Source organism: Poecilia mexicana, unplaced genomic scaffold (genome assembly GCF_051168715.1).
Source record: "Poecilia mexicana isolate PSO_F unplaced genomic scaffold, ASM5116871v1 scaffold_11, whole genome shotgun sequence".
NCBI lineage: Eukaryota > Metazoa > Chordata > Actinopteri > Cyprinodontiformes > Poeciliidae > Poecilia > Poecilia mexicana.
In genome coordinates, this window is record NW_028263380.1 from 25635107 (window position 1) to 25662528 (window position 27422).

At 37.7% G+C, this 27422-nt stretch overlaps 1 protein-coding gene across 2 annotated transcripts in view; it reads left to right on the forward strand.

The window, feature by feature from the left end:
- The first annotated feature begins 24515 nt into the window (after positions 1-24515).
- The window catches only part of erf (Ets2 repressor factor), a 43846-nt gene continuing 40939 nt past the window's right edge, over positions 24516-27422 (forward strand). The window contains exons 1-2 of one of the 2 annotated variants that reach the window (XM_088010492.1): positions 24516-24691; positions 25052-25192. In XM_088010492.1, the coding sequence (XP_087866618.1) occupies positions 25171-25192 (22 nt within the window). In that variant the 5' untranslated portion in view covers positions 24516-24691; positions 25052-25170. Of the gene's footprint in view, positions 25193-27422 lie in introns of both variants that reach the window. The other variant, XM_015001526.2, reaches the window with a different exon arrangement.

Here is a 27422-nt window from a genome sequence, read left to right on the forward strand (position 1 = left end):
TCTGATGTTTTTATGCTTCTGCAACCATAAAACTGAACAAACAAAAGAAGGATTTCTAATTGCTTAATTGTTCTGACTGAAAAATAATCAGAAAATAAACACAGGAACGCTGTTTATTTAGTATAAAATAATCCAGAAGCAAAAATCCAACCACACTACATCTGATTTTAGGCTGGAGCAGTAAAACTGCATTTCAACCCCAGGAAAAATGAGCAAAAAAGTCAGATGTTCATTCAGTAACTGACAACTTCTACATTTTAAATGCAATATATGCTGCAAAATGTATTCTACTATAAGTCTTGGTAGTTTTTAATGGTGATAAAATAATGTAAAAAAATATATACATTTTAAAGAGTCGTACCCCAAATTCAGATTCAGATTCAAACCCAAAATCTCCTTCATAAAGTGTTTCATGCTTCTCCCACTCGGGAACTTTAGATATTATTTAAATTTTTCCAATTTAATTGGACCAATCAGAGCAGCGGATGACTCTCCAAGGATCAAGGACTCAAACTGGAGATTTTCTCTATTTTTATCCACATATTTTACAGCAGAAATATTGTTTTCTACCAGATTAAATATTAGTTTAATTTCCACTCTTTGGCACTCTGCTGCGTCAGTGCCTAAAAACTTACACATTTAGTTTTAAATCAAAATTTTCTAGGATTTATCCAATGATTATTTTAGAGCTGCTTATTCTATCAATTATTCTGACGATTAATCGATTAATCGGATAAATTGTACATGTTTTTTTACAGTTTCAGCTTAATTACTGCTCTCAGTGTGTTGTTCTTTCAGCAAAGGGCCTTTTTTGAGTCTGCATACTCCAATAAATTATTTGATTACTAGATTACTTGATAGTCAATTCATCACGATTAATCCGATTAAAAGTTTCAGTCGTTCCTTTTTAATGTCTTCTAGTAGAAATTGTTATAAAGTAACTAAAAAGCCTTTTTAACACCCAGTTTGTCTCTTTTTTGTCCCAGTTAGTTGTCTAGCTGCAGCATGAAGCATGTTTCAGAAACCATGCTCCACATTTCTCACATTTATCAGTGTTTTGACACATTTCTATCGTTTTTTTTTTTCATATCCTTTAACTTGATTTTAAATCCAGAGTGAATTTCCTCCATTTACTTCTCCTCTGTTCTCCGGAAAGCTTTCCGATTCCCCTTCGTCCCGTCGCGGGATCAGGACTCAAAACAAATACCTCTGATGCTCTGATGAAAAAACCAAATAGACTTTCAAGCTTTAAAGATGAAAACTAAAACAAAGACGTGTCTGAACTCAGGAGTGAGGGATGTGAACCGTTTAAAGGCTTTAACCTCCATTTTCACTGAGGTGCTTTAGGGTCTGACAGACAGGACGGTGTGTGTGTGTGTGTGTGTGCGCTCATCATTTCTGTCAGAGGCGTTTCAAACCTGGCTGTTCTGTGTTTTATTTTTATTTTTATTATTTTGACTCATCCGTTTGTGTGCCTGTGCAGTCGGACTGTGGTGGCGACCGAGAATGATACCAAAGTTAAAAACTGCCACAGCGAGCCGCTACATCGCAAACACACGCCGTTCCACGTGTATATATATATATTGTTAGTGACGATTTAAAGGAAACGAACGCCTGATGTTCATATAAACACGGATACAGCGGGCGTTTTCTACTGTAGTTCTTCTGTGGATGTGAATGTTCATTTTACTGCAACCATCTCCATGAAATAAGACTTTCTGATGGCCTCAGTGAGCGACTAGCAGACAGAATAAATGAGAGAATAACTTCTGGCCCGTGTTCTTGATTTATCGAGGAGAAAGCTAAAAAAAAAATTCCTTTCTATTTTTTCTACAATGCAGCTTAAATCCAAAGGTTAAGAGGACAGCAAAGATAGATTTTACTGCTAAAGAAAAAAAACCTCAACAGTGAAAACCAAAGAGCTCCACTTTGATTTCTCCGCATTGTACAACCCCCACGATTTTATGACGGGACTCCTAAAGTGTTCTTTAATAAAGCCTAAAGATGGTGGTGATGAAGCTCAGAGAGGCACCACTCTGTATCTATGGGGGGTTCTGTTTTTATCATGCTAACGATATGCTGTTTTTTGACCTCAAGACTCTCTCTGTCTGAGTTTGTTTCTGAAACCTGGTTCTGTTGGGAACGTTTGGGTTTGAAACCGTTCTGTTACTGTCCCTTAACCCATCGCTATCTGTGTGCCTGTTGTTTTCCGGGATGTGGGAGGGAGGGAAGCTGGGGGGGCGAGAACAAACCTGTAAGTGTTAGAAATAAAGTGCGAATTTAGACCAAAGTCATTTCCTGTCTCCGTGTGGTTTATTTCCTGTCCGTATCCGCATGAGAAATTAAAATTTTGGCTGCATTCACACCGCAGGCCTTAATGCAATTCCGATTTTTTTGTGAAATCAGTTTTTTTTTTTTTGTTTGTTTGTTTTGCATGATCGTTCATACTTTCAAATATGACTGTGATCTCCCGTGTGAACTGCAAATAGCCTGGAGGTTTTCCATATGCGCAGTAGAGGGCGCACTAAGTCACACGTAGCGAGCATCAGTGTTCTGCCAACCGCCATAAAGAAGAAGAAGAAGAAGATGCGCGCTGTTTGCGGAAGTAAACATGGATGCTAACGGTGGAGCATATCTCATGGTTTTTGAAGTTACTTTCCGATCTGAGACATCAGATTAACAACTTAATCCTCATTATCGGCTGCCATGGTTGTTGTTTTTTCTTCTCGCTTGCGTGAATCAGGACGCAGAATAGTGACGTTTGTCGAGTATCAATGACGTTCGCGACGTATAAATGCGACCTGGCCGTGAGTCATACTCGGAAAAAACCCGGTCTGTGTTGAGATTATCATGAGAAGATCAGATTCAGGTCTTATTTAGGCAAAAAAAAAAAAACGGATTTGGGTCGCTTCGGGCTGCAGTGTGAACGCAGCCTTTGATGCGTTTTACTGGAGAAGTGAAGAAAAACAAGGAGATGTTTGTAATCCGACAAAACCAGAAATGGTAAAATCTAAAACACACTCTTGCAGCCTCGAAAGGATGACAGCTGAGGTGTCAAAACTTTTTGTCAGGGTCAAAATCTCCAAGTCAAAAGGACGTGAACACACACAAAAAAAAGCTCCTTTACCTGCTCAATAATAAACTAAGCACACAACAGAGCCAGATCAATTTCTAGAAACACTTCCAGTTTGGCCCAGATCAGGATCATGACTGTTCTCAAAGGGCCGGTTGTGCCAGAATGCATTGATAAAACCCATTATCAAACTGTTCAAATATTTATAAATAACAGTGTTTGCATTCTTAATATTATATAATATTAAAACTTTTAGATGTGTTCCTTGTCTTACACACTTGGATTAAACTAGTTTGCAGTCAAGCTCTGCTAAATTAGCTAATACTGGAGCCAGGTGTGACGACATTTAAAAGTTGGGAAGAAAAGACAAAACTGAGTTGGAGAAATGATCCAACTATGTTGCATATCCCTGATCTTGAGCCCAATATTTTTATTTTGTAATAACTACACAGTATTTTTGCACAGAAACATAAAGACTGAATCCTAAATAACCTATTTAAACAAATTATTGGCAAAATAGTTAATGGGTTAGTTACACTTTAAATAGGCTGGTTTATTACACCTTATTTCAGTCTTGCTCAAGGTACCATTGTTTTTGTCAAGGCTGGTTTAATTTTTATTATTTTTATTGTACTTTTATTCCAATTGTTGATTCTGTTGTGTGTCCTGAAAGGCCCATTTAGATCAAATGTTTTTTAGTAATTCAAGAGTAATGTCTGATTTTCTTTGGCTAATTTTCAGTACATTTTTATTTATTATTACTTTTGTTAGTTTCAAGTTCTTCCAGTTAAAACTGGGTGATAACAGAGAGGTACCAACATTTTTTGTTTGCTTTGTAACCTAAAACAGGAACAGATTAATCTGATTTAAAGTTTTTAAAAAAAAAGTTGTTTATGTAAACATCTGTTTATCTTTGTAGAAACTCCATCAATTCCTCTGTTTGTTTGTTTTTTCACTTCTTTTCACTTTTGTTCAGAGTTTCAGTGAAACTTTTCCCCCTTTGTGTTTCTGTGTTTGTTGGTTTCCAGTGTGGCAAGGGAAGGCCTGAAAAATTCAGGGAAGTTTGAGGCAGGAAAGGACAGCAGCCCTGCAGCCTGTCATGGATCCTACTGTGGATTTTTAATGAGCTCCTCGCTTCTGTTGTTCTGGATGTCTGGCAGCGCCACAAAGCTTACAGGCGAGTTGTTGCTGTAAAGGCAACAAAAATCGAATCTGCTTTCTTAAAACTGCATCTCCTCAGCAGTCTGTTTCGACACGCTTCTCATCTGTTTTTCATGAGCTCCATCTTGGATTTGTAATGTCACAGATGAGCCAACAGGCCTCCCTCCTCCAGAGGCCGCATCATCTCTGAATCTCGTCATTTTGAAGTCATTTCTGTCACTTTTCTTAATTTTTCCAGATGCTTCCTTTATAATATTTGCTTTCCAACTGTGAGAAGCCGCCAGCTGTGGTGAAATAAAGTCCCAGATATGAAGCTTCTGTGTGAAACCAGTTCTGACGGCTTCCCTTGGTGTCATTAAATAATGATGCTGCAGTTGTTTCTGGGTGGTTCAGATCTGGGTGGGCTCCTGTGAGTGTGTGTGTGAGTGTGTGTGTGTTTCCAGTCAGAACTGGTCCCTCTTCTGGGAACGATCGCGCTGCAGCCCACAGGAGTCCCCCAGGAGCAGCTGCTGTTTCTCTCCCCGCTCCGTAAACCCTGAATGAACCTCAGTGTTTGCACCTTTTCACACTCTGCGGGCCAGATGTGGATCAGCCAAACCCAAACGAAGCGTCAGGTGTGAGGCGGCAGCTCCACACCCAACCACAGAGGTGACGAGAAATGCTAAAATGTTTTGAAAAACATCAGATTATTGAGTTCTTTCTTTTCACATTACAAGTTTCTCTGAGCACAGTTCTGTCCAAAATGACGACATCATTAACCAGATTAGTCACTGCTGCCAAAAAATAGATGAACCAACTTTTATAAATTTAATACTGAACATCTTTTCAGTCCCTCCAGGATTTCTTGTTGTTTTTTTGCCATCAAAATTCTAGATTTTGTGATGCTAATTTAGAAAAACTTGCTTGAAATTTTGATACTTGTGCTTATGCATGACAGTAAATGCAGAGTTGGATAGTAACTAGTTACATTTACTTAGTTACAGTTACTTGAATAACTTTTTCGAAAAATTTTACTTTTAGGAGTATTTTTACTATCCTTTTTACTTTTACTTTAGTAATTTTATTACTAAGTATTGCTATCTCTTTAAATTTCTATCTTTTTTACTCACTGAAGGAAAAACAAATATCTCTTAACCAAAAATTCACCAGACACACACCTGCAGATTTAAAGTTTTGTAGAAAGAAACTGATTTGGAAAAAAAAATTGTTTTGCTTGATTTTATTTTTTGCTACTGAAATGAATTATTGCCATTTTTGTCCTTAAAATATCAACATTTCTCCTTATCAACATTTCTCCACCTGATAATGTAATTTTTAAATATTAAATGATTGATAATTTGATCAGTTACTACTTAGTAGATTTTTTTACCAAATACATTTTTACTCTTTCTTGAGTAATTTCTTGCACAACTACTTTTTCTTTTACTTTAGTAAAAATATATTTAAGTAGTTCTATTCTTATTTAAGTTTAATATTTTGGTACTCTCTTGACATGAGGGCCAAAAATAAAGTTCTTTTACCCATTCAACACTAAAATAAGCATGCAATACTTTAATTAAAGAATTTAGATTTGTTGTTGGACAGGGGTATGTAACTTATTAAATAAATCCAAAACCTAAACATGTTTTTGCAGGTTTTCCTTAGATAACTTGCAAAATAAATTTTACAAGTTATCTAAGTATCAGTTGGAAAAAAATAGAACAAAATTTAGTAAATTGTGAGCAGTAAAATCAAGATTGAGGTCATAGTTTCTTTGAAAATGCTTGCCATATTTATCAAAGTTCAATAATTTAATTTAAATCAGATTTGGATGCGGCAAAGTCAGCTTTTTAGTGAAATTCACAGAATAGACATGAATGCAAAAAACGTGGTTGTTAAACAAATAAAATTTAAAAAAACAATCTTACAAAGACTTTTCTTTGTAAGAAGATTTACTTTGTGATAAGTTTGGCCTGAGTGAGAATAAATTTGATCATCTTCCTGTTCTAAAATTAATACCGTTATCTTCATCAGGAGAAAAACTATAAAGGCCGAGAACATTGCAACTATGAATTTCTGAGTAGAAAAATGAACACCAAAGATTTAAAATGGCCTCAAATTTAATAACTACACGAGATATTTATGCTATGTTTAAGTTATACTGATATTTTTCTTATTAAAAAAAAATCAGGAAAGCCATTTTTCATTTAATCCCGTTTAATCTGAGAGAATGCCTGTTTTATAAATTCCACCAGGGGGCGCCATTAACCACTGTTAGTACTGCCAGATCCTTACCTCACATGCAGCAATGAATCCCTTCTTAGTTTTATTGTTTGAATTTAACTAAATGACTCTTAGGAAATGGATGCATTTTATTTTTTGTGAGTTTCTGCATGAAGTAACACATTTTTATGTATTTAGTCTTTTTTCACAACTTAGAGTAGAACTGAAAAAACTAGATGGAAAAATACTTTGACTTATTCCACAATGAGATAATAGAATAATTGCAGTCATAAGACATATAAAGGTAATTAAAGTCAGTTAAATACAGAGTAGCTAAAAATGCAACTTTTTATTCTTTCTTTCTCTGGTTTTCCAGTTTTTTCTGGTTCAGCTTTTAGGATTTTGTTTCTCATTTCCCCATTTACTTTCAAAGATCTTTTCTACATCCAAACTGCTGGAAGAGTTCTTCTATTTACAAAGTAATTTCAGTGAGTCAGATTAGGACACAAAGATGCTCCGGTCTTTTATTAATCTTGTCTGCCAGCCTCACTTCCTTTGCCTGGCTTACTATACTTGTTTGTACTTTTTGGTACTTTGCTATAAAAACAGGATACATTCCATGATACTTTCTTGGTATTTACTAGGTATTTTCTTATACTTTCCCACAAAACTTGGAGTCTACCGTCTACAGGACAAACTCCTACCTCCTGATCTCCCCTGACTCTCAGTTTGGAGTCCATCTTTATAAAACTAATTTTGAACAGCATTATTTGTAGTATTCTTCTTATTTTAATGTATTGCATCGTGTTTCTGATATCCGCTCTTAGAGTTTATTTCCTCAAAGATCCAGATTATTTCCAACCTCATTCTGAGACTCTGTTCATGGGATCAAAAATGTAAACTTCTAAAATTCTGCCGGTCCAGTCTGAACGGATGTCAATGAATACTAACCTTGACTCCACAGGACTTTCCCTGTAAACAAACTCTCCATTCTGCTCTCAGGTTTTGATCTGAAGTAAATGTAAATGAGCATTTCCCCGCTTTGAATACGAAAGCCGCCTCGTAACAGTTGCCGTGTTTCGCTGCATTTCACATGTAAATTGCCGCCCAACAGTTTAACTGTTTACTCTGCAGAACCAGTACAGCAACACTCCTCACACGTCGAGGTTATTTTGGGTAAATATTAAAATCACAGGGCAAACAGACCTCACTGTTCGCCATCATAAACCCTAAACATAATATTTAGAATGTTTCCAGTTAAACTATCATGTTTAATATTTGTATTAAATGCAAGAATTTCACATTCAGATCATCCAGAAAATGTTAAAATGTCACTAATTTACATTAGAAGGTTTATGAATGGTTAAAAGAGCCTTCAGTGAGTGGAGATCAGCTTTTAAACATGTATTTTACCTGGAACCTGTAGTGAGCTTTCTGGTAATTTCCTAGAAGAAAATTGACATTTTCCTTGTAGTTTACAAGGTAGTTTCTTGAAGCTTAATACTTTCTAGGACTTTCCTAAAAACATCCAGGGCATTTTCCAGTAGTTTGGATGTTACTTTCTTGACACCTACAAGGTGCATTTTGGTATTTTTCTAAAAAGTCTAAATGCTTTCCAGGTGTTTTTAGAGTAATTTCTTTGTAACTACGGGATACTTTCTGGTACTTTCCTACAAAAAATTTCATACTTTCCAGTTGTTTACATGATACTTTCTTGAAACATGCAGTCTACTTTCCAGGAGTTGCATGTTACTTACTTCAGACATACAGAGCACCTTCCTTCAATTCCCTATAAAGGAGGCTATTTCACAGGATACTTTCTGGTACTTTTCTACAAAACCAGATACTTTCCAGGAGTTTGAATGTTACTTTCTTCAGACATACAGTGTAACTTCTTGAACTTCTCTTAAAAACAGGATACTTTTCAGTACTTTTCAAGATGCTTTCATGGAAATTACAGGATGCTTTCCTAAGCTTCATAAGTTTGCAGGGTACTCTCTCACAACTTAAAATGGTGCTTTCTGGTACCTTGCAGGAAAGATACGATATGTAAACAGGATACCAACAGGATACTTTCCAGAGGTGATATTGGTTACGCCAGTGGTTCCCAAACTTTTTCTTCTGCGCCTCACCAGTGGTTTCCAAACATTTTCTGCACCCCCACTATGGATTACAAATGGCTGTCTGGTTGAAACGACGTGTGTGACGGGGGCGGGGGCATCGACTTTTTTGGGGGCAAAATGAAGCTGAAAATAGACACCAACATCGGTAGCCTACAAGGTACTTGTTAAGCTTAAGGTTCTGTATTGATGTTAGCTAGTCATCTTTTAGCTAACATTACCTGCATCCACCAGCTTTACTCAACTCAGTCGGTAAGTTTGGAGGGAAAAACTGTGAAAAGTTCTTTGCGTTTTGCTGGTTTGCTGCCGTGATTCTAACCCAAACCTACGTAGCTCCGCCCAGCAGCAGCAGGTCTCCTTCACAGGTGGAAACCCAGCGCGAGCGTCGTAGCGCTCATGTTGCGTTTAAAGGCGGCTCGGAAAAACAGGTTACAACATGTTAACAACGGATTAAACAGTTTTAACTGCTGATAAAAGTGACAGAGGACACAGATATGGGAAGTGTGGAAGCCTCTACTGTATCAAATTGACAGGAATAACAGAGAGTTGGCCATTCTAAGGTAAAAACCCAGCGCATACAGTGTTCATGTTTTGGGTTTTTTTTTATCCAGACGGCTTCCCGCGCCCCCACTGCAATGACACGGCCCCCCCCACCCCCCCGGGTGGCGCGCCCCACAGTTTGGGAACCTCTGGGTTACGCTTTGAAATGTATAGGATACATTTTAGAACATACAGGTTACTTTCCTACAAGAAATGGATACTCCTGGAATACTCCTGGAATACTCCTGGAATACTTTTTTGAGACATACAGAATACCTTCTTGTACGTCCCTATAAAATAAGGTAGTTTCCAGTAGTTTACACTGAATTTGTGATGTACGTTTTTGAACATACAGGTTGTTTTCTTAATGACAACTAACTGGGAGCCATCAGACGTTGTCATGATAATAAACCAAGTGAATAGTTTGGATGTAAACGTTTGTAGTTTCAGAGGTTTTTATGTCTAAAGATAAAACTCCTGATGATGGGAATTCTCGTCAGTTTTTCAGCTTTCTGCATCAGAGCCCGTGGCAGCACGCCTATAACGTAAACATACGTGAAAACCCATCATCGCCTGATGTTGGAGTGTCTCTCTGAGGTCCAGACTCCTCCAGATTCTGCCGCGGTGATGCAGACAGTCACTCTGTCGCTGTAGAAACCAAACGTTGTGCGGTAGGTGGCCGGCTGCTGCGGTCGGCTGGCTGGCTGGTGTCGTCTGGCTGGCTGATCGCAGCAGGCCTGGTGTGATGTCTGTTGCCATCGCGCTCTCAGCCAGAGCCAAAAAAAGGAGCAGGACTCATGCATATTCCAGGACCCTATAGGCTGCACCGCTTCCAGCCAAACCTACACAAACACAGATCCAGCCAATCTCAACCCAACCCAGACGAACTCCATCTCCATCCAAACCCATCCAAACGTAACTGTGTGCAGCCAAGCCCACCGCTCTCCACCCTGCCTTAACATTTGATATTTTATGTTCCAGACATCATTTAGCCGGGAGTCCGCCTCCAGGGCGACAGAGAGCTGCAGTGAAGGGGAGAAATCCCCCAAACTCAGGGTGGCTGGATCACCCTGAAGGGAACTGAATCACTTCGATGTCTGATGACCATGAAGAGCAAACTTCTTCTTCAAGCTCTAATTCTGTCTTAAATGAGAGACAAAACCTCTAACCACAGATAAATTATGAAAGATAAGAGTTTTCAAAGCAAGTTCTTATTTTTGTTGCTGAGAATAAGCTAAAAACTTTCCATTACAAAAAGTTTGGATACCACTGATCCATGTTACGGAAAAACTAAGATCACCTGTGATGTTTCCAGAAGATTAAAGAAAGAAACAGCAGCTACTTGCTTCTAAACAAATGCATCAATTATTTGATCCCATGTGTTAGGATCTCAAGCTGCAGAGCATTGAGACTGGGGTCAAACCAACATCAGGCTGGAAAGACGTCAGGAACTGTTGCTGGGAAGATTTTGAAGCGATTTTTTTAACAATCTGAAGTCAAATTGATCCAGGAAAAGACATCCCATTAAATTTATACAAAGATTAATATCAGACATTCCCAAGAGCTCCATCTCAGAGACTAGAGGCCTCAGGTAAAGGTTACGACCGTTCAAACAGGAAAAGGTTGATAAAGGTTCACTTGTTTGGAAGGATTGAAGAAGAAAACTTCCTCACTGAAAACATTGTTTGTAAAGCTGCATCTGAATGACCAAAGATGTTTGGAGAAACCAAGCAAGATATCAATCTAACTTTGAAGCACAGAGGAGGAGGAGTGATGGCTAGAGCTTGTTTTAGGAGCCGCTGAACCTGGGCACCTTGTAGCTGTTGAGTCAAACATTAATTTTCTCTGTACCAAAGTTTTTTAGAGTCAAATGAGTCCAGCTAAAGCTTGGCACAATGATCCCAAAAACAGCAGCAGATCTAGAACAGAATGACCTAGTCAAAGTCCAGAGCTAGCCCTGATTGAAATGCTGTGGGCTTCAGAAATCAAAGTTGGTAAATTTTGAACTGAAGAATCTTTGGAGGAAAAGTGGACCAGAACCAACATGATGACAGACGAAGTTCTGTTACGGTTAAAGTTTTGTTTTTTTAAACGTTCAGAAGTGTTGGTGTGTGTTATTTTAAATCTCTTCCAGAAGTCTGTACTATTAGCCTGAAGGGCGGCAGGTAGAGGCATGTGTCGACGGACAGCAGGGCCTCACAGGCTTGTAAAGCACAAGGCAGTAGACTATACACGTCAGGCTAAACATACACAACACATTCAAACCATAAAGACAGACCGCCAGAGCTCAGGTCTGTTTAACCGTCTGCAACGGGAAGAAGAGGAAACGGTGACGAAGGCCAGAACCAGGCTGGGGAAAAGGAGAAGACGGTGGAGGAACTGAACTGAAGGAGTTCAGGAACAGAAAGACGAGACATGGAGATAAACGCTGGCAAAGCGGGCCAAACAGGAACCCGACAAGAGATACTAAAATCAACACCGGAGCAAATCAAACACCTCGTTAGGATTTTTACAGGCGGGTTGCAGCATCAGCGCCCTGAGCCGTCGGCAAACGTCAAACTACTAAACTGATCAAATGAACAAATAACGAGTCACTTATCATCACAACGGAGAGTTAATTAGCGGCTTATGTAACTATAACTACCCCAGTCTGTCTGAAAGCAATCTGCAGCAGAAAGACAGAGCCTGGAATTCAACTGAGGATGAGATGATTAATGAGCCAAAACCACAGTTAGAGAGTGCCTAAATATTACATTTACCATTAAAAATATTTAAATGTCCAACTGGAAATGTGTGAAAATCACCAGAAGGCCTTAAGGACTATGAAACAAGAAAGTCAGACTCGTTGAATCCTGATTTACAGAACCCAATGGGTCTCAGGAGGTTAGGAAGCCGTCCCAGGAAACGTAAATCAACCCTTTAAACCCAGAGATCCAGTCCTAGAATACCCCGCCGCGCTCGGCGAGCCTATACCGATGCGTGACGGAGCGGTCTGGGTATTTGTGGATGTGTGGAGGGAGGAAGTGGAGCAGCGTGCCAATAGGAAGAGGGAATTCCTCCAGAGATAGTCCAAGGAGCCCGTTAGCACATGAGCTCAGGATAGACCGACACCGTTCCACGCATGCCGGACCCGGTCCGCTGGCTGCTGCTCATCTTCATCCTCACTTCCTCACTCTTCATCCTGCCAACTCTCCCCCCTCCTGTCTGTCCTCTCAGGTTTCCCTTACTCACCTCTTTATCACAGACTTGGCTCAGGTCTGCAAATAGGCAGGGGTGAGCAGAGTTCGCAAAAATAATTGTACTCAAGTAAGAGTAGCACAACTTCAACATATTTTTACTCAAGTATACAAGAAATTACACAAGAGTAAAAAATAATATCTGGTAAAAAGGCTACTCAAGTCCTGAGTAACTGATCAAATTATCAGTCATTTAATATTTAAAAATTACATCATCAGACTAAAATGACAATAATTCACAAAAGTAACAAAAAAAATAACAAAATTAGGGAAAAGGAAATGTTTCCAAATCAGTTTCTTTCAATAACAAAACTTTTGAAACTTTAACAAAAACTGCAGGTGTGTGTCTGTGTCTGGTGAGTTTTTGGTTAAAACATGTTTGTTTTTCATTCAGTGGGTAGAAAATCCAGAAATATTACTCAGGTAAGAGTCGAAATACTTCATAAAAAATACTCAAGTAAAAGTAAAAAGTACAGTGTAGTAGAAATACTCCTAAAAGTATTTCTTTTTCAAAGAAAGTTACCCAAATAAGTATAACTAATTACTACCCAACTAGTAGGTTAAACCTTCATCGTCACATTCCTGATCTGAGCTTCCTGTGAAACTGAATGTGGAGAAAAATTATGTATAGCATTGGATCAGCAACTAAACTGATAATTAAACATTTCAGGATAATGAGATAAAGAAAGGAAAGATCTTTCTTGGACTTCTTTAGTCTTGAGATATTGACAAAGCCAGAAACAGCGAGTGGATGTCGTGTTTTTAGTGACGCACTAAAGCACCAGTGGAAGTTTCATGGTGGTTTAATATAAACCAAAAATATTTACAATGAAACTCATCCCTGCACGTCATCCAGTGTGACGCGCAGGGATGGGTGCAGATTGAATAGATTACACATCTACATCTCCCAAAATAAAATGAAACGTTCCTCCTTAACTCTGAGGATCTTTAATTTAAAAAAATAAGCAGAAAAACAAACATTTTCAATTGTTGTTGTTTTTTTGTCCGATATTTATCCTGTTGTTTATCTTGAGGTGCTTCAGTTTGATCTGAAATATGATTTCTAGGAATTATTAAGAAGCAGTAAAATAAATGAAATAAAAAAAGGTTTTTATTAACATAATTAAATACTAAAAGTGTGAAGAAACTAATTTAGCAGAGAAAATCCTCTCTGGGATTACTGAGGTATTTTCACTTCTTCACAGCAGATCTGATGATTATGAGTCTAATTTGTATTTATAATCGTTGCTCCTGCTGATTTTAATGTACTTAGAGAAAACAAATGCCAGGCGCAGTTTTTCCTGAAATTCAAATGAGTGTAAAAAGTTCCCAGTGACCTCCCATGGCCTAAAACACCCAGATGGAAAGAGACTTTTCTTTCCACTAAACGTTTGTTTTCCTTTTTGGGACCTCTCTCTCTCTCTCTCTGCTTCACTCTCTTTCTTTATCTCTCTCTCTTTCACTGTTTCTTCATCATCTTTTCTCTCTTTTGTTTTTTCTCCTCTGCCTGATGCAGCAGCGTGTTAATCCCATTATAGATGTGTGAATACCAGCTGGAGGGGCGAGGGAGAGACAGAGGGGAGGCAAGAAGCCTCCCAAGCTGCATCATTTAAATCAGGGCTGTCCAAATTGTGACCCGGGGGCAAATTTGTGGTCCTGGTACTGATTGTGTGCGGCCCCCAACTGCAATTCAAAAGTGATCCAAGTTTGGTCCATAGATGGGCATATTTTAAATTAAATGGTTTTTAATTTGTAGTCAGGCTAAAAATAGTTACCAACATAACTTTAATATAGAAAACAGGCAAAATCTGCTACATCTTCTAGAAAAAACAAGCAAAAAAAAATCACATTTTTAACATCAGAAATTCTGTCCACAAAACGTAATTTCTGAATTTCAAATGTCAAAAATTGTTCTTTTGAAAATTTCCAAGTTTTCTAAAAAAATTCTGAGATTAATCGCAAAATTTCTGAGTTTTTAGCTTAAATGTACTCCTTATGTTCTGTCTCCAGTACCCCTAATACACCGTCGTAAAAATCCCTTTCAAGTTTTGGATACACAATAAATATCAGGCCACTTGACTTTTAGTTTGCTCTTTCCCCCCCTGACTTCTTTTGAGTCTACAATTTGGTCTCACATGGCAAAACGTTTGGACACTTCTGTTTTAAATATATTAGAAATGCTCTGATCTGCTTCGTTACTGAGCACAACAGTTAATTAAAACCCACTGTTCCTCTTTGCTGCTGGGACACAATTACTTTGAATTAAGTCCAACATCTGATTTCCATTGGTTGGCTGTTTTTGTTTTTGTGTGCCCATATGAATCATGAAAGTCGGTTTTATTGCCTCATTAAGAGCCTTTGGTTAATGTGTGCTGAGATCCTACCACAACCAGAACCCGACATTGATAGCAATGCTGTAAAAAAGGCCAGAAGGTTAAGGAACATGGCTGAAGCTGAAGCTGAAGCTGAATCGCCACGATGGTGGTGCTGGCTGCAGCACAGCTGGTGCAGACAGGAAGCTAGGAAAGTAGCAGCTGAGAGAATGGTTGTGATCTGTAGATGCTCATTGCAGTGTCCTGTACATTTCCATATCAGTATTTTAGGCCCCATCTAACACGGAGTGTTTCGACCTCTAATCCATCTGCAAACAGAGGTTTTGTTGAGAAAAAGATTTTTAAACACAATAACGCTCATATTTGCTGTCATTTTTTCCAATAGAGCCAACATCTTTCTTCATTCTGCCTCAGATACACCTGATGTTTTGGATGTCCGTTATTTTAATTTTTAGTTATCCTATTACTAATATTATCAACTTAATTTAGATTTAATATATTTAATAATCTTGGTAATTAACAGCCACTGTAAAGACCTTTCCTCCATGAATGAGGCATAAGAGCCAGGGATTGGAGTAAGACAAAGCTGTAAAAAGATAAAGCAATCATAATCCTGATATGAAGATATGTGAAGGGAGCACTACTTGTACAACACCTTTCAAAATTACTCATAACCTTTGAACGTTTTCTCATTTTGTTAAATTACAACCACATACCTCAACTGGATTTTATGACACATCTACACAAAGTAGTGAATAATCATTTAAGGCTTTTCTGTGGTACTTTATTTATGCAGAATTCAGACAGGAAATGTACTGAGAGAAAAGGAGGGAAGAAGTCCAACAGCCTACATATGTGGGGCGATGATTATTCTGATTTTGGTTTTTAAATTTGCTTAAAAAATGTAAATGTAAAGATTATTTAAGCTGTAAGTGAAACTGACAGCAGGACCTACTTTCTGATTAATTAGGCTACTAATTATCTGACCATTTGGAGTCACTGAGAGCATTAAAGTGTAAGTCGGAGATGACTGATTGATTGATTGACTGATTGATTGATTAATTGATAGATTTGGAAGAATAATCAAACATGATGTGGACGTCATGGCAACAGTAATCTAACCCAGCAGACCACCGTGAACTGCACAGCCTTGATCCCAGTTTACATGTTAAAATGACTGGACCTGATATTATACAAAATCCACTGAATTTCCTTAAGTTTAGACTTACTTAATGTTTAAAAAAAAACCCGACTGGAAGCTGGTGCAGGGACTGCACTGCAAAAACACAAACTATTTTTGTCTAGTTTCTAGTTGAAATAAGACAAAAACTAACTTACATGTAACTTCATCAAGATAGGAGCTTGTTTTAAGTCAATAATTCTTTAATATTGATAAAAGGTATTTTTTCTCTTATAACACAGGGAAAATTACTTCTTATAAGTGAAATATCTAAAGGATTATAGACTTAAAATATGCTTTTATGTCTTGCTGAAAAATTAGTTAAGTTAGTTTAATCTTGTAAGATATTTGCACCTGAAACTAGGCCAAAAATATCAGGTAAGATTTTGTGTTTTGCACTGAGGGAAGATGCCAGAATCAACAAGATGGATGGAGCTAAATACAGATCAATGTCCAGATCTAAATCCAGAGGAGAATTTGTGGCATGACTTGAAAAATGATGTTCAAAGATGTTTTCCATCCTGCTTTGTTTTTGTTTTTTTTACAACAGAGGGGGAGAGGTCAGTTTCTCCAAGTAGTTAAACTCCCTGAAACTGTAACTGAAGTCAAACATGGTTCTAAATACTGACCTTTGAGTCCTTTTTTACTGGTAAAAAGTTTTGAAAATTGTGTTTTTTCCTCCTTTCACATCAATGAAATATTTACCAACAGTAAATATAAATGTCGGTTATTATGAGCATACAAACCCACTCTTCATAAAATCCAGAATTCTCAAATTTGACGAGCTTGTAGAATTTAAAATGGCTCAGTTTATGTTCAAAGTATCTAAAAAGTTGTTACCTGAGCACATACAGAGCACGTTTTCTGAAAGAGAAGGGGGGTATAACTTAAGGGGTCACTCAAACTTCAAGATCCGCAATTTTAGAACAACAAGAAAAAGCTTCTGTATTTCAATTAAAGGTGTAAAGTTATGGAACAAGTTACATGAAGATTTAAAACAAAGCAATAGTTTAACACAATTCAAAAGAAAGTACAAAGAGGTAATTTTCAATAGATACACATACGGGTGATAGAAAGCAATAAGGTGTGTATTGCAGATAACTTGGTGTAAGGGTTTAGAAAGACAAACCAGCATAAAATGGGAAAATGTATAGGTAAATATTAGTAACTGTTACTTCTGACTGCCACTTTGATTTTGATTTTTTTAATGACAGTAGGACTCTAAAGTTTCAAGTGTTTAGGGGGTAGGAGTTTATAAGTTCTCACTTCTTCCTACCCCATTTTGAGCATGATATGTTAACTGAAACAAAAAAATCTGTATTTTCTCTTCTTTCTTATGCACTTCTTGTTACTGTGCACTATTTTATTTTTATATTTGTATCATGTTCGAATAAAATTTCATTTCATAAAATTTCATTTCATTTAAATAAGATGAACTTTCAGTTTTAAGTGGGAATCAGATGGATTTTGAGCTGAATATTCCTCCTCTTCCTGCGCTTTAAGTGGCCCAGAAATCTTCTTTCCATCCTTCGTTTGCTTGTTTTGGTTCTGAGCTGAGCCGGCTCTCGTCTGCGATCCAGGTCCGGTTGCTGGGATGTCGGGCAGGCGATAAGGACCCGTGTTAAGCAGCGCAGACAGGCCCAATGTGGCTCCTGAAGAGTTCAAGCGCCAAGAAAATAAACAAGCCTTTTGATCACAAAGGACCCATTCACTCCCTGCCTCACTCTTCCTTTCTCTCCACTTACCCTCAATAAGTAGAAGTTGTCAAGCTCTGTTTTTTTATCCTTCTTTAAAACCCTCTCTTGTGTGTTTCCTCCATCCATTTGCAACATCTTTCTTGCTTATCTGCACATGCAAGACAGCTTTGAGTAGAAGACAAAGAGCAGCAGCGACAGACAGACATCATCTGACCAGCCAGAGGGCAGACAGACAGGCAGACGGAGAGGAACATACAAGGGCCTCCTTCTTCCACAAACACGCTGTCGGGCTGGCGCAGAGCAACACGACATGGAAAATGTCCTCATCACTCCATCTTTAGCAGAAAAACATCAGCACAAACTCTCACCAACCTAATAGGCTTCTCATTTTGGCCCTTGGAGTTGGAGGCTGTGTTTTCTTATGCATGCAGATGGGCCGGCGTGAAAAGGCCTCTCCCGTTGAAAGCCGCGCTGTCGAGGCCGTGCGCGTCGCTCTCTGGGTGTGGCCTGGCTGCCATTTGACCCCCTCGGGCCGGTTTTCCATTTTCAAAACAAGCCAGATTTCCTCATGCAGAAATCGCTCACTTTTATGAAAATAAATAGGGGAATAATCCCGGTTCAGTCCGGAACATTTCCTCTGGGGTTTCATTTCGTTTTTCCACCATCACGGTATTCACCCAAAAACACTTAGTCAGCACTTTTAAAATTCATAACTGGAAAAACATGAGAAGATTTTAGTTTTATATTTTGTTTCTAACAACAAAGATCAATAAAAGTTAATAATTAGACTTGGAACTGATCAAACTGTTAGTCATTTAATATTTAAAAATTACATCATCAGATTAAACAAAATATAAATTTATGTGGAAACTTTGGTATTTTAAAGACCAAAGTGAAAATAATTTATATAAATAACATAATTATGAAATAATAGAATCAGTTCAGTTTATTCAAATAACGCCGATTTGTAGCAAATGTCTTCTCAAAGCACTTTACAAAAGAAATTATTTAAATTCAGTCACACAGACATTCATATTGATTCTAGTTATCAAACAGTGGAGCATGCTCAATTAGTTATTCAGATTACATTTTAAAAAGGTTTCTAAGTAAATCCAGCAGATTTCAAACAGAATAAACTTTTTTCCAAATAAATTTAGTTCAATATAAAAGTTGTGAAACTTTAATGAAAAATGCAGGTGAACATTTAAAACAAGCTTGTCAGTGAAGTTAGTATCCAGACATTTTATTCAAGTTAGAGCAGCACCACTCCATAATAAAGTTACTCAAGTAAGAGTAAAAAGTGGAGTGTAATACTAAATGTTAGTCAACTAAATGTAATTTCCTCCCATCTGTGGCCAAACTAAACCCATCTTCAACCAAACGTACAGGTTTGTTAAATCCTGTGTTTCTTTATTGTTTACCAATCAATGCTGATTGATTGCCCTGTTTACTGATTCCTCTCATTACCACCTCAGTAATGAACCCAGAGTGACTCTGGTGATCACTTAGGACCGATTACCCCAGCACTCCACACCAGTGGAACCATCAGACCCCCTGCTGGGCTTTTGTTGCTGCAGCTTTCTCATGCAGCTTCATCCCCCGACTGCAGAAAGTAAAACTCTGCCGTTTCTCTGCATCTGTGACTTTTGTATTGGATTTCTAAGAATCTATAACAAATCATTGGGAACTTCTGAAACAAGCTAATAGGTCAGAGCTTTCAACACAGAAGCCTTTTCATAAAGTCAAAACATTTAATTTGCAGAACATTTTCCACATTCTTTTCATTTTTACTTCTGCAGACTTTTCAAATGGAAAATATCACAATTTTTCACTTAAGCCTCCTCAAAAGAAGGTCAAATATTAGAGTTAATAATCACAATTAGGATTATATTTTACGTAAATCACAAAGCTTTTGAAAAAGATTCACATGAGTTGAAGTTTTCCACATTTTTCCATCTTACAACATGAAACTTTATGTACTTTATCACAGTTTTTCTCCGTTGCTATGGTCCATTTCTCAGAACAGAATTGAAATTCTCTAAACTACTTAATTATCACTCAAGTTAGAGTAAAAATGTGATTACTAAAATAATTTAGTGATTTATGTACATAAAAAAAAGAGTTTTCCTGTTCTGAGAAAAGTGCAGATGCTTTTGTACATCATCAGGTGATTATGTCCAATTCTCTGCTTTTTCATACATTTTCAATTGCTTTTGTCCTGTTGATCAAAACATAAAAACAAAATACATTCTGAGGCTTTGACTTGTTAATTTTACAGTTATTTAATTTTCAGAGATGATCTAAGGATTTAGAGAAAGAAACTGAGTTTTGCAAGTAATCCAGGCAGTTTTCCTGTTTGTACAAAATGCTGTAGTTATGACTGAGAAAAACTGTCTGTTTTTATGCTATAAAGAAACATTAGAAAAGTGCGGCCCAAACTAATCTCAGTTGGCAAATTTTAAACATGTTTTAAATCACAATTCACTCAAATTAAACATTAAATGTGACTTTGTGTGTCACATAGCTTCTAAATAATAACATTTTATTTATAAAGCATTTACATGTGAATCTCAAAGTGCTACAAAATGACTATAAAGGCAATGTAAAAATCATCATAAAAACTCGTTTAAACAGCCTTCCATGTGTTTTGTTTTTGTGTTTCTAATTTCTGTCAGGATGCACACAGACACTGTAAGCTTTTAAGATGTGCTTTTATTGTGGAATAAGTACAGCTGATTTTTAATGAAGGCGTGGTGGGAGGTTGGCTTTTTGATTTAAGCCTTTTCCTGATGCTGTGTGGCATCTCCCCACCCACACAGCCACTCGGTTTCGCTGTCTAAAAACTCACAAACAAAAAGCAGAATTTTGTTTCATTTGCATTAATTATAATTTATGGTATTTCCATTGAACTAGGTGGATTCATGTACGCAAATCTATATTTAAAGCACAACCTCCAGACTGAAAAAAAGAAAAACATGGAAAAGGGAAACAGTTGGTTTCATCTTTAACGGTTTAATTGAAGCGCCTTTTGTTAGATTTCACAGGCGCCTCTCAGTTTGAGGTTGTCGTGTGGAAAGAAAACAGACACAACAGAGACGTTCACGCTCCTCTTCCTCGAGGTGCTCCTCTTCGCGCGTCCTCAGGTGGAGCAAAAGTTCATCCTGAGCTGAAAACCACATCGGGAACATCTGCAGTCACATTCTAACATGACGCCTGTCTCTGTGTGAAAAACTAAACATCCCTGCGCCTAAAAACGTCCTTAGCACCTCCAAATGTGATAGCTAAAAAGTTTATTCAATATGGAGGAATTTTGCCCCATTTTTCAAATTCAAACTAAAATATACTTTTTGATCCAAAAGGGAAATTAAATGTTGCTGTAACTCAAATTAATTCAGATTCTTCGACGAGTTTTTGTAGGTAGTGATGACTGTTGGCAGGAAAGATCTTTTGTAGCAGTCTGTATTACAGTCAGCCCTCTGACTGAAGACACTTATGAAGAGTTTTCCTTACAGACATGCTTTCATTTGCCTACATTGAAGGTTTTTTAACTATGAAACCCCTTTTTCAAAATCATACCACTCCATCAGATCTAAGTGCAGACTTTGACTAGAAAACTCCCAAAATTATTTTTGGGGGGGTGGCTTCCTGAGTTTAGCACCACAAACTGGTAATCCCACATTCTACTGCAGGATTTTCTGGTAGAAAGCTAATGGTAACAGAAACAGGAAGTTGTTGAGATCTTAACTCAGAAAAATAAGCCCAGAAACCCGGTCAAAAACAACCAATCAGAGCCAGGAGGAGGGTCTTTGCGCTGTCAGTCATTCTCATACTAGCTGCTTAATATACTAAATGCGGAGAAACAACTTGACAGTACAGGAAAACCATTAATCTGCCAACTTCAGTGGCTATGCTAACTACCTTCAGCATTTGTGGCAGGCTATGTTGTGCAGCATAGCAGCAAGCACATACACAATAGTGATTAACAACGCTAAAATCCTCCTTCTGGCTCTGATTGGTTGTTTGTAACTGGGAGACAGCAGAGGAGCTCAATTTTTTTCAGATTATCTGTCATGCTGTCATGATATAATAAATTTAACAAATATGTAAAAAACAAAACAAAAATTTTTTATATAAAGTTAGGCACTGCAGCTTTAATTTCAGTAGACTGGACTCTCCTGGGAAGGTTCAGCCCTGTTCCAGATTTTTTCCATGTGTGTAGAAAGATTTTCAGTGTGGTTCTATGAGTCTGAATATCTTAAAAATTGTCTTATTGTCCTTTCTTCCACTTTTACGGGATCGGGTCGCGGGGGTAGCAGCCTAAGAAGGGAGGCCCAGACTTCCCTCTCCCCAGCCACTTGTTCCAGCTCCTCCGGGGGAATCCCGGCTGGCCAGGCGTTCCCAGGCCAGCCGGGAGACATATTCCCTCCAGCGTGTCCTGGGTCTTCCCTGGTGTCTCCTCCCGGTGGGACCCAGAATACCTCACCAGAGAGGCGTCCAGGAGGCATCCAGACGCCCGAGCCACCTCAACTGGATCCTCTCAACGTGAAGGAGCAGTAATATAATCGTAATGGCATAATAATGCAAGAACACATTCTCAAAGATCAATAACCTTTAAATTATAGTGAATATTTAACACTGGAACTGGAAGACATTTTAAATATGCAAAATAAATAAAACAGCAGAAACAACAAATAAAATTAATTATGAAGTCTCTGTAAACAAAATTGTCAATCAATTGATTTATTGCAACAGGCCTAAATGTAAACTGACGGTAAACTAATAATCTTTGCCAAGGAACGTTGTATCTTTTCCATAAATGACGATCAATAATCAATATATTAGCTGTTACTGGGGAGGTAAGTAGTCATACAGGTGGGTTGTTTTCAAGAGGGTACAAGCAGGAGAAGGTGGGAAATTAAAGGGTAGAAATGAGTAGAAAAGAGGCCGGAAATGAGCCTTTTTCATTGTTTGTAGGTGTTATGTCATCACTTTTCTCAATATGTTCTTATAAGAACCAGAACTCAGTCTGATTAGGATTGTGAATCATAGCAAGGCTAAAGTTTGTGATGGTTGTGACTAATGAGCCGGAAATAAGGTGGAAAGAGCCGCAGCTATTCAACACTTTAGTGCTGCTGGCACTTCATCTCCTTCCCCGGCCCACCTTTGTGTAATTACTGCTCCTTTCTTCAAACACCTCTCCCTCCAAGAGCGGCTGTGAGAGCTGAAGGGCCCTTCATTAGCCCGGAAAAAGGGCGTGTGGGAGTAACTTCGAGCCACATAATGCTAATGACAGCCTGATGAGCTGCAGGCGCTGTCCTCTTGTAATTACAATCAATGTAAATGGCCCAGTCATTCCTTTAGGGACAGGACACCTGTTGATTAGACCTTTCCGTCCCGCAGCGGCCGAAAAAAATGGCCGATTGGCCGCCTAGATGTCGCGGTTTACGGATAAACACGGGCGCCTCTCGTCACCCGCGGCTGTAATCGTATCCATGGCAACGCCTGGACGCGCGAAACGAGAGCGAGCGACAAAAAGTGAAGCGGCAAGCAACCGGGGTCTGCCTCAAAGATCGTCTATTAGTATGATGGGGGGCACCATTGTTCATTACCTCATAATCATCTCAAGGATCATCTGTTGCTTGTTTGAGTTACAGAAAAGCAACAGGGTTAAGTACTAAACACAGAAATATATTTATTTTGTCAGTAATTAAATCAGCAAAGTGAAGTAGATAATTATTTTTCCTAATTTTAAACTAAAGAAAATAGGGTTTGTTTGTAAATGTGAGGAAGCAGCGGAGGTGGAACCATTAAGTTAGTGTGATAACATTTCATTTGAAGGATGGCATACGACTGACATGACACTGTCATAAACATGACACAGCAACTGTCATGAACATGAAGCAGACTGTTTTCATGAAGTATCATTTGATAAATAATGCAAGGTTACATTAAAAGTATCAATTTTGCATTATTCGATAAATAATGACACTTTTAAAGTAAAAATGCATTAAAACTTGCTTTAAAATATCAGATTGTCAACTTTGCATTAAAAGTAAACTAATTTGCTTTGATTCCTTCATATATGTGGATAACATATGGTACCAGTATCTGGTGTGAATCTTTATTGTTGAAGCTTAACATTAATGAGGTCATGCTTACAACTTAGTAAGCAGAGGGATTTTGTCCCCACTTTTTCTTTTAATATGAGAAGAAATTTTTGCTTAATTGCTAAAAAAAGAAATTAACATATAATTACAATCTGGCTTTCTCTTTGTTTTGAGAAAAACACCCACAAAACCAGGTTAAAACACAAGTAGTTGAGGATATAGTAGTCAAAAATTGTCCTCAAGTAAAAATAGCACTACTTAAACATATTTTTACCCAAGTAAAAGTAAAAAGAACCCATCCAAGAAATTACTCAAATAAGAGTAAAAAAAGTATTTGGTATAACAGTACACAAGTACTGAGCAACTGATCAAAACATAAATTATTTGATATTTAAAAATTACACCAACAGAGACCAAAACAAAAACTTATGCGGAAATATCGGTATTTTAAAGAACAAAATGAGAGTAATGCATATAAACACTATATCTACGAAATAAAATCAGACAAAAGAAAAAAAATCCAAATCTTTTTTTATGTTGTTAATACAGAACTTATGGAATTTTATTTTTTTTAAAAACTGTCTGTCTGGTGAATTTTTGGTTAGAACAAGTTTGTTCTTTATTCAGTGAAGTTACACACAGTGGGTAGAAAGTCCAGAAACTGTTATTCAAGTAAGAGTAGTGATACCTCACAATGAAATTACGCAAGTAAAAGTAAAAAAGTACAGCGTAGTAAAAATACTTAAAAAAATTTTCCCCTAAAAGTTACTCAAGTAAATGTAACTGGTTATTGTAACAAAACATTTTCCATCTTTTCATTAATAATCATAATGCTTGGCATATCATAGACGATCTTTGAAGAGTGGGCGTTCGGTTCCTCGCTCCCTCCCTCCCTGTGTGGGTCAGCGTGGGCGGCCCCGTGTGGCAGGAGGAGAGCGAAACACGACACCCCGGCTGTGTAAGAAGGAGGAGGGGGTGCTGGAGAGAGAACACGAAGTGACTGAGTGGAAAAAGAAGAAAAAGAGGGGGCACAGAGAAAGAAGTGAGTTGGCTTCGGTACTTTTGTTCCTCCCCGAAGCGCGGCTGTTGTCAGGAGGAAGATGCTGCCGCTGCCCCGGAGGACTCCAACATGCGACACCGCCGCCGCTGCTGCAGCGATAGGAGTGAAAATTTAAACTCTCCACATTCCGTTGCTCCAGAAGCGGCCAACGGCAGCGCGGACTGACTCCTCCAAACTTTCACCATTCAGCCGGACCGGACTGGATTTCTCCCCCTCCTCCCCCACAGCTCCAGAGGCTTTGGGACAACTTTGCTGATTTAAACCAGCAACTTTCACAGTGAATCCGTGTGTTTTAAACTCCATTCGGTTTTTTTTTTCTCGGCTCTTTTTTTTTTTGGCTAGAACAACACCGGGGGGTGGAAGGAGTGCGGAGCCGCTGCTAACTCAGCTAAAAGCTACCGTCTGAAGTTACCCGTCGACGGGATTGGTGACGGAGGGAGCCGCCGAAGATTTCGACAAAGATGAAAACCCCGGCAGAGACGGGTGAGTGGACATTTCTGTGGTTTTCCAACCAACTTTTACAGACTCTGGTGTTTGTTGTTCCCGGTGAAAACGGCAGCAGTTAGCCTGTTAGCAGCAACAGCTCCAGGGAAAGTGTGACTGAATTATGGCGCTGCAGAGGATCCATCCGTCTGTTAAAAAGTTTCTATCGCTTCCAGCTCAGAACCAACATGGCCCAAACCTGCCTGGCTTCCTGCATCAAAACAAACCTCCATGTTTAGATATTTACAAAAACTGTGGAGTCACGGTTCACTATTACAGCTCTGTATTTACATCATTGAAATCTATTTTAAAGTACAGTTTGATCTCTAAGTAAACAAATACAGACTCTGCAGTTTATTTACAGTCTGGGTGATTTGAACACGGTCTTGATTTACTTGAAAATTTAATTGAACATATTAGGTAGGGGCAATGCACATTAATTAACTTTACTATAATACGCTAGAATTAGCCAAAATACTACTTTTCATTTGTTATCCCGGGACAATGCTCATTTTGTCCAACTTAAAACAAAGACTATACACATAACTTAATTAAACAAATTATGTCAACAAAGCATAACAAAACAAAGAAACTGCAACACAGTTGTCATAAAAAGCACATGAAGTAATTAAAACAAAATAAATTTTTAAGAATACATTGAATTTACTTTAGCAGCAAAACAGTTGTTGGAAAGGAGAATTAAGAGAATTGAGTGTTATTATTCAGGTTTTAGTTACCAAAAATGGCAAACTTAATGTTGGAGATTTCATTTTTATAATCTCAGATAGTTTAAAATTTAACATCCATCTGTAGAAAAATGCTTCAAATGAAGCCAAAAATAATAAATTAAACATATCCAATAAGGTACTTTGTGACAATTTTGAGAAACATTCAAGATTTATAACTGACTGTAAACAAAATATGAGTTCCCTTTATAAAATCACTGATTGCAGAAAGTTTAGCTTACAAACCACATGTAAAAATAGTGATTGTTGCAGACTTTTACCCACTTACATGAAAATAAGGTGAAAAGTTGAAGCCCAGCAAACATAATTTACTTGGTTTTGCAGGAAAAAAAGTTTTACAGTGAAAATCCTTGAACTCAGTGGTGTTGAGAAGGAGAAATAAGAGGATTTAAAGTGATTATCCTCCTTCTACTTTACAAAAGGACACACTTTATGTTGGAGATTTTATATTAAACTGAAGCCGGTCACATGGTTGCTTCAGAAACTTTAGGAAGTGGCAATAATTAGTATGTCTGGGTAAAAACTATCCAAACAAATGACAAGAAAAAGCATTTAAGGTGGATACTTTGGCTCAATGTAACATCAGAAATGATGAAACCAATATGGAGATTCATTGAGATTTGTTTGCAAAGTAGTAATGCACCAATCTGTTTGCCAGAGATCATAACCAGACAATTTTTCATTGAAAATTCCCTTCAAATACTGAAAATAGTTGTTTCTCCCCCCTGTTTTCCCTCTTGTTGTATCAAAATTTTAATCTCACATCATTCTTGGTATAGAAGTGCATTAAATATTAACTTGTCCTCTGCACTTTTTAGTTTAACTGCAATCAGACCAAGATAAGGGGGATAATCTTACTCTAACTTTATTCTCTGGTTGACAAAGGGTGTTTAAATCAAGTTTTTGGTTCAGATTTTAGTTTTTTAAGCATTCTGGTCATTAGGAATATGATTTCTGAACACCCTTCACCCATTTTGTTGCCTGAAATCAATTCACATCCATCCATTTAAATAATGTTTAACAGTTTATTTTGGTTCTGATTCCTTTGGAATACCAGAGACTGTGCCCTCTGATCAAACCAGAATAACTCTAAGTTGGTATATAGTATTAATTGTGAATACATAACTACATTTATTCATATTAATCTATGAGATGCATTTAGAAAAAATGTTAGTTGTTAAAGTGGGTATGAATTGATGTGTGATTGCTAACAAATGTGTGATTTCTGGGCCAAAATGTCTATATTTTCAATGAAATTTTACCATTTTAAGTTGAAATCCTATTTTTATTACTATATAACTTTTGATTGATCCATGCAAATTGCATTAGTTCCACTAATCAAAGCTGAATGACTGAAAATCCTGAAGTTAGACAGGATCTCCTGCAGAAACTAGAGGGAAACTTGGAGATAGTTGCAATAAGAGGAATGAAAAATGCTGTCTGTTTGTTTACAAAGCTTTCAAATGAATCCCACTTCCAGAAAG